Source organism: Rhododendron vialii, chromosome 9a (genome assembly GCF_030253575.1).
Source record: "Rhododendron vialii isolate Sample 1 chromosome 9a, ASM3025357v1".
In the NCBI taxonomy this organism is placed as follows: domain Eukaryota; kingdom Viridiplantae; phylum Streptophyta; class Magnoliopsida; order Ericales; family Ericaceae; genus Rhododendron; species Rhododendron vialii.
Genome location: NC_080565.1, coordinates 32,413,356 through 32,421,601, shown reverse-complemented (window position 1 = coordinate 32,421,601; position 8,246 = coordinate 32,413,356). Strand labels below are relative to the sequence as shown.

General features: G+C 41.8%; 2 protein-coding genes across 5 annotated transcripts in view; one reads left to right on the top strand and one right to left on the bottom strand.

The window, feature by feature from the left end:
• Positions 1–8,246, top strand: part of LOC131301121 (probable LRR receptor-like serine/threonine-protein kinase At1g56140) — a 477,161-nt gene that overhangs the window by 116,092 nt on the left and 352,823 nt on the right. For all 4 annotated transcript variants that reach the window (XM_058327280.1, XM_058327283.1, XM_058327282.1 and 1 more), the window contains exons 3-8: positions 5,466–5,537; positions 5,780–5,851; positions 5,960–6,031; positions 6,222–6,293; positions 6,876–6,947; positions 7,056–7,127. In XM_058327280.1, the coding sequence (XP_058183263.1) occupies positions 5,466–5,537; positions 5,780–5,851; positions 5,960–6,031; positions 6,222–6,293; positions 6,876–6,947; positions 7,056–7,127 (432 nt within the window). The remainder of the gene's footprint in view (positions 1–5,465; positions 5,538–5,779; positions 5,852–5,959; positions 6,032–6,221; positions 6,294–6,875; positions 6,948–7,055; positions 7,128–8,246) is intronic.
• The window catches only part of LOC131301143 (uncharacterized), a 60,469-nt gene that overhangs the window by 30,728 nt on the left and 21,495 nt on the right, over positions 1–8,246 (bottom strand). The gene's annotated exons all lie outside the window — the stretch shown is intronic.

Genomic DNA, 8,246 nt, shown 5'->3' with positions numbered 1-8,246 from the left:
TTCAACTCATTTGCTAAAGTACTCTTTGATTCTGGAGCATCGCATTCTTTCATTGCTGCATCATTTGTGTGTGCCTTGGAATTGGAAACGGAGATTATTAGTCCTCCTTTGTTTGTCAAGACACCTTTAGGGGGTAGAACGCCTCTTGATCGTATTTGTCGAGATTGTGAGTTGGTGATTTGTGATCGTCGCTTCGTGTTCGACTTCACTGTTTTGGGAATGTCAGGGTTTGATCTTATCTTGGGGATGGATTGGTTATCTACGTTTCATGCTACCATCGATTGTTTCAGGCATCGAGTTCGTATTTGTCCTCTCGAAGGTCCTTGTTTCGAATTCTTTGGGGAGCGTCGGGAACCGTTGGAACCGTATTTATGTGGGTCTCATGAGCTAGAATCAGTTTATTCATTGTTGGCAAGCTTGATGTTAGATGAGGATGCCTCTATACGTGGGGAGTTACCCTTAGTGGTTTGCGACTTTCCGGATGTGTTTCCAGAAGAGTTACCTGGTTTACCTCCTAAGAGAGAAGTCGAGTTCGCGATAGACTTACTTCCCGGTACCACTCCTATCTCCGTACCTCCGTATCGTTTCGCGCCCGGTGAATTGAGAGAGCTAAAAACTCAATTGCAGGAATTGGAAAACTTAGGATTCATTCGTCCGAGTACGTCTTCGTGGGGAGCACCAGCTCTTTTCGCGAACAAGAAGGATGGTTCACTTTGCCTGTGTATCGACTATCATAAGCTAAACCGAGTCACCATTAAGAACAAGTATCATATGCCTAGAATCAATGATTTGTTTGATCAACTACGGGGTGCCACTTGTTTTTCAAAAATCGACTTGAGATTCGGTTATCATCAGTTGAGGGTTCGTAGAGAAGATATCCCTAAAACTGCTTTCTGCACTTGTTATGGCCATTATGAGTTCGTTGTTATGCCTTTCGGACTGACGAACGCTCCAGCTACATTCATGGACTTGATGAATCGTATTTTCGGTACTTATCTTGATCGCTTCGTCGTCGTCTTTGTGGATGATATTTTGATCTATTCGCCTACGGAGGAGGAACACCAAGCCCATCTCACCAACGTTCTTGAACTCTTGAGAGAGCACCAGCTATACGCTAAACTTAGTAAGTGTGAGTTTTGGTTATCCGAAGTTAAATTTTTGGGTCACGTGGTTTCGAAAGGTGGAGTGTCTGTTGATCCAGGAAAGATAGAGTCCATTATGAATTGGCAGCGACCAAAGAACGTATTCGAGATTCGAAGCTTCTTGGGTTTGGTCGGGTACTACCGCCGTTTCGTTTTAGACTTCTCTCGTTTAGCGGCACCAATGACTAGATTGACACGTAAGGGTACCCGATTCGTTTGGAGTGACTCGTGTGAGACAGCCTTTGAGGAGTTAAAGAAGCGATTGACTACTGCGCCGATTTTGATTGTGCCCGAACGTGGAGTTGGCTACTCTGTGTATTGTGATGCGTCTAAGGAAGGGTTGGGATGCGTGTTAATGCAGGCGGGACGAGTAGTAGCGTATGGGTCACGACAGCTGAAAATTCACGAATGGAATTACTCGACACACGACTTAGAACTTGCGGCAGTTGTATTTGCTTTGAAAAGTTGGCGCCATTATTTGTATGGTAAAAAATTTGAAGTCTTTTCCGACCATAAGAGTTTGAAATACTTATTCTCTCAAAAGGAACTTAACCTTCGTCAACGCCGTTGGATGGAGCACTTGGAGGATTATGATTTCGAATTGCAATACCACCCAGGGAAAGCGAACGTTGTAGCGGATGCACTGAGTAGAAAACCGACACATCTAGCGAGTCTAGCAATTCACAAGTGGAGAGCAATGAACGACTTGGGCTCCTACGCCATGCACTTTGAGGAGGTTCGGGAAGGGGTCACGTTATGCAACTTGACGGTGCAATCAACTTTATCGACCCGAGTGATTGAGACTCAACAATGTGATGAGGAAGCGGAGGAGCTTCGTACTAAGTTCCTTAGTGGAAAAGCTCAAGAAGGGTGGATGATACACGTCGATCAAAGCTTGTGCTATCAAGGAAAGTTGTTCGTACCCGTTTAGTGTCGGGAGGAAATTTTGCGGGAATTTCATCATTCTCCGTTAGTTGTTCATCCAAGAGGGACGAAAATGTATCACGACTTGCGTAGGCAATTTTGGTGGTCCGGAATGAAGAGGGACGTTGTGATTTTCGTGTCCAAGTGTCTCACGTGCCAGCAAGTGAAAGCGGAACATCAACGACCCGCGGGGGAGTTACAACCATTACCAGTGGCCGAGTGGAAGTGGGAGCATGTGACCATGGATTTCGTTATGGGTTAACCGAGATCGCCGAGGGGGCATGACGCTATTTGGGTAGTTGTGGATCGATTGACTAAAACCGCTCATTTCTTACCCATTCAGGTCACCGATTCCATGGATGCGCTTAGCCGTTTGTATATTCGAGAGATCATTCGACTTCATGGGATTCCCATGTCCATCGTGTCCGATCGAGATCCGAGGTTTATTGCGCGTTTTTGGCCGAGTTTGCAAGTTGCTTTAAGCACTAATCTTCTATTTAGTACCACGTATCATCCTCAAACCGATGGGCAATCCGAGAGAACGATTCAGATTTTGGAAGACATGCTTCGGGCTTGTGTGATGGATTTCTGGGGTAGTTGGGAGGACCACTTGCCATTAGTTGAGTTCGCGTACAACAATAGCTATCAATCTAGTATCGAAATGGCACTGTATGAGGCTTTGTATGGAAGACCGTGTCGATCGCCTGTGTGTTGGACCAAATTAGGAGAGGCTACGCTCGTAGGATCGGATATGGTTAAGGAGACCTCCGAGAGCTTGAAAGTAATTCGTCAGCGCCTTAAAGAAGCTCAAGAGAGAACGACCGAACAAGTGAAGGTGATTTACCAAAGATTGTTAACCGCGCAAAGCCGACAAAAGAATTATGCCGATCGTCGTCGTCGCCCGTTGTCATTTGAAGAAGGGGATCATGTATTCCTCAAAGTATCGCCGCGTAGAGGTTTGTCTCGTTTTGGGAAAAAGGGAAAGCTATCGCCGCGTTATATCGGGCCGTTCGACATTATTGAGAAGATCGGGGAGGTTGCGTATCGTTTGGCTTTGCCACCGAGGTTATCAGGCGTCCATGACGTATTCCACGTGTCTATGTTAAGGAAGTATGAACCGGATCCATCGCATGTGTTGGAGTGGTCTGAACTCGAGTTAGAGGCCGATGCGTCTTATGGGGAAGAACCGGTCCGTATCCTAGATTCGCGCGATCAAGTGTTGAGGGGTAAGACGATACCGTTAGTACGAGTCTTATGGAGGAGTCAGGGTAGCGAGGAATCGACGTGGGAAAGGGAAGATGAGGTTAGGGAAAAGTATCCACATTTATTCCCGGAGTAACCCAAAGTGAGTACTTAAGATTGAAGTATTTTGATGTTTAACATATTGCATAATATTGGTGATTGAGGTTTTGCATGCATAGGTGATATGTGTGTTAGCTAGTTTTGGCATGGAAAATTTCGAGGACGAAATTCCTTTAAGGAGGGTAGGATGTAGAGACCCGTAAATTTCCTATTTAATTTTAATATTTGTAGTAAAAGAAAATAAAAGAAAAGAAAAGGACGAAAATGGTTTAGTTATGAATGTGGGGGTCTTATGTGCAAGGTTTGAAAGTTGTAGGTGTTTGGATAATATTGTGCATGTGTGTTCGTGTATACCAGGGAGGTGTTTTCCTTTTCTTTATTTTTCATTTTCATTCTCATCTCTCTCTCGGTCTCTCTCTCACTCTCTCACCCAATCACTCAAAACTCACAACAATCAAGCTTAACTCCATCGTCTACTAGTATATTCAAGCTTGTATCGCGTTGGACAAAGCTTGGTTCAGTGTATTTTTGCTTGATTTGGACTCCGGAAGCTAGGGTTTGCACAATCTCCTTGATTTCGGTTTGGATACTTGAGGTAGGAAATTCTACCTCTCTTTATATGTTATTTGGGTTCTCCTATGTCTTATTTGAGTATTTCCATGCTTTGTTTGAGCTTGTATTGGTTGTTGTTTGGTTTGAATCAAAATCTGTTATCTGATAAAAAAATTGCCAAAATTATGGATTCCTACAGGTAGGACGTTTTTTTTTTTACCGGTAGAACCTTGTTTTTGTGATAACGTGTACTCACTGTTTTGTGTTTGTACCGGTAGGATTTATTTCCTACCGGTAGGATTATGATTTCCTTCTTCATCCTCGGACTCCTACCGGTATTATTATTTTTTCTACCGGTAGAACACTAGCGAACCAACTCTGTGCCTCCATTGTTTCTGAATTGTACCGGTAGTTTCCTGTTTCCTACCGGTAGGTTACTAGTCAAAGGTTAAATTCTTCTGGGTCAATGCATTTGTACTTTTCTAATGCCTGGGGATATTTCCATGGGTTTATTATTATTATATATGGTAAGACCTTGGGCAGTCTTGTTTTGTTCTCATGGGTGACGTGAGACACATGGGAATTGATCAAATTTGTGGAACTATGACATGACAAACATGGGCTCCTTATACGACATTTGTATGAACGATACGCTTGAGCTTGTGAATGACGCGCGAACATTTGGGGTCCATCGACGGGTGGGTGCCTGGCAGGGGATATCAGGGTCCCATAATTAGCCTGGCAGGAGCTAATGCTCAAAATAATTACTCAAGGCCTAACCTTCAAGGTGGGTGCTTGGCAAGGGATATCAGGGTCCCAAAATTAGCCTGGCAGGAGCTTCGGCTCAGACACCCAAGCGACACGACATGGTGAGACATAATTGAGCGGGTATGATTTATGGGTTGAATAAAAGAAAGATTGGAGATTTTGGGACACTCGTTCATTATAATTGTGCTTCCTCCGTTGTCTTGATTTTCCATCATTCATTCATTCGCCTCGTTCATTGGCATATAGAGTTTGTGTAGACTTTTCTACTGGGCTAGTGTAGCTCAAGCCTTATATTATTTTCAGGTGCTAACCCGGAACCATAGCTTGCATTGCTTGGCATGCTTAGAGTGTGGACATTATTTTTGAAAGCTAGCTGAAGGAGTTACTTATTCATCTTTGTAAATTTATTTTGAAAGATGTATTTGTAACTTAAATTGTAATTCTTTTGACTTGGAATATTGTAACCCTTAATCTCTTTGAAATTCTATACTTATGATAATTTGGGGCCGTCGAGCTGACATTGTAATATTTGGAAATCTTTCGGACTTGGAAGTGCAACTAAGGGAATGAGAACACAGTGATCTTTTGGGTACCGTACGGATATTTGTGAGTATTTTTATTATGTAAATCATTTATAATTATGTTTAAAATCGAGGATGTGACATTACATTTACCATGCAGTTGAAGTCAGAACCTTGATTTATGAACTCAAGCTCTTAGTACCGTTTGTTGAAGTCTTCCCACTTACTGCTTCCCTTATTTACTGTTTTGTAACAGCCAAGTCTATGCTCTGGATGTTACTGGAGGAATCCCGGAGGAGCTGTGGTCTTTGACTTCCCTCACATATTTGTATGTCTACTCACTGATGTTTTAGTTTAAACAATGTTTCGTTTTCCATGCCAGAAAAAATGTTACGTTTTCTCTATGTGAACTATGACACACTATCAAACTGAAACCTTCAAAATCATGATTCTGATCGTCTCCATATATCTACATGTGTAATGCATCGTTGGATAATTTTTTTTAACTATTTCATTCAAAATTCTCTCTCATCACATAATGGTTTACTAAGTTTCCTCCATATTTTGCAGGAACTTGGTCAAAAATTACCTGACTGGTCCCCTGTCTTCATCCATTGCCAATCTAACTCAAATGCAGAGGCTGTAAGCCACCTTATTTTTTTATTTAACGTTGTTTGCAGGTCGTTAATATTTTACCCATGTCTAGCTTAACTCCTTTAACGGTCTGACACCTCATTTAATTGTTTACAGGTACCTGGCGGGTAATGCATTATCGGGGGAGGTTCCAAAGGAACTTGGAAAACTAACTAATCTCACAGTTTTGTATGTTATTCTTGTGTCCACAACTGTGTCATTTACGTAACATATTGTAATTTGGATTTTTTTTTATATCTAAATCAGTTGTTTGCTGCAGTGGCATTGAGTTCCTTATTCCATTGAAATTTGGAGTCATTCGTACGTGTAACTGAAAGATGAGCCTATTTTCTGATGTTGTTAACTTGGTAATTTGCAGAAGCATTAGCATGAATAACTTCTCTGGCTCTCTCCCATCAGAACTGGGGAATTTGATAAAATTAGAGGAACTGTAAGTGCTGAGACATTCCCTAATCTATTTTCTCTCTTCTTCTTTTTTTGTTGAGTAAAAAGGGTGAGGAGGGGGCGACGGGGCATAGCAACTCTCTCTTGGGAGTGACCACAAGGACTCCAGACCTACGGCGGGCCCTGGAAGGGACCAAAGAGCCATAACAACTACCGCCCCACCAAGGGCTAGTGGACTACTACCGGGCTTCGCATGAGGACCAAGTTCGAGTGGGGGTTGTTAGCACGTTTCGAACTTGTGACCTTCTAACCAAAAATCAGCAGTTACAAAAATCCACCCGGTTATAGGAATTAAACCAAACCAAGTTCCTAACAGAGAAACTTTAATAATTTCAGTTTTTTAATACAGTTAATAAAACTGAAGTTCTTTATATACTAGATCGTGGCGGACTGGCTGCTATGAATTCTATGTGGAGTAGCTGGCACATATTCTAGTTTCTCTCCTTCTCCACAACTATTTTGCAGTAAAGGAACCCTGATGTGTTCTCAAGTTTCACATATTCTATAAGGCTGGCATTGCATGCAAAAAGTTCGAGCATCATACTAACATAATTCTCCGCCTTGACAGCTACTTCGACAGTTCTGGAGTTAGTGGAGCTATTCCATTGACATTTACTGCTCTACAAAGCCTCTTAGCAGTGTAAGTTCTTTCTGGCTCATCCTTTGTCTTATCTGGTAAACTTGAACATGTTTTTAATAGTAGTAATTGTTTTTGTGATAAAAAAAGAACTTTTTTTGAGGGTTTCAGGTGGGGTTCGGATAATGAACTCACAGGGAGCATACCTGAATTCATAGGGAACTGGTCAGAACTTAGCTCCCTGTAAGCAATTTGTACACTGTGTCCTCTTTATTTCGATCATTTTACCCTGATTAGTGTTTTACTTAATACTAGATAGTAGATACCAATGTTTGGTAATGGAGATGCTTTTTTAATTAAAGTATTGATACTTCATTCAGTAACCTCTATTATATGTAATCAGTGAATTTACGTAGTTAGTTCATCTGCAGGAGGTTTCAAGGAAACGCCTTTGAAGGTGGAATACCATCAACATTTTCCAAATTGACCTCGTTGACGGACTTGTGGGTGTTAACTCTTTCTACATCTTTCCTTCATGTTTAGCATATGAATGATGTTCACTTCTCTTCTATAACATACTGCCTTATCATATAGGAGAATAAGCGATTTATCTAACGGAAGCTCTTCACTGGCATTTCTGAAAGATATGACGTCTCTGAAGACCATGTAAGGCAACACTGTTATAGTTGACAATCAATATTGATATATTTTCGTCTTTATGATCCTCTATTAGGAAAATTTTCAAAAAAACTGCTGAACTTACACCGCAATGTCCCATAGACCTCCAAATTTCTATTAATATTAATTTAACCTCCAACGTTTACCAAAATTTTTCAATTATGCCTTTGCCGTCAACTTCCGTCAATTTCCAAACAGGGAAGGCTGAAGTGGCCCCCCTCTCCGTCATCCCAATTGTTACAAACCCTAACATCCAATCTGCAGCGGTATTAGCTCCTCTCCTACACCAGGTAAAGGATAATGAAAGCTCAGTCCGGAAGCTCAAATATCCGAGAAAATAGGCAAGCAATCCCATGGAGAGTCATCGGTGCCGGCGAAGGTGGGGAACTGCAGTGGCGGTGGGTGTAAGGGTCTGTGTTAAATTGAAAGTCTTGGACGGTGAAGATGAGTTAGAGAGAGAATTGGAGGGTCTTGGACACGTGGTGCTTCATAAGTGGGGACGGAGACCATGTCATGAGCATGTATACTTGTTACACAAAATATTTGTCAACATATTGCATCAAAAAATTGATGGATATTGACGGCAAAGACATAATTCAAAATTTTTGGCCAACGTTGGAGGTTAAATTTACATTTACAGAAGTTTGAAGGTCTATGTGACATTGCGATGCAAGTTCAGCAGTT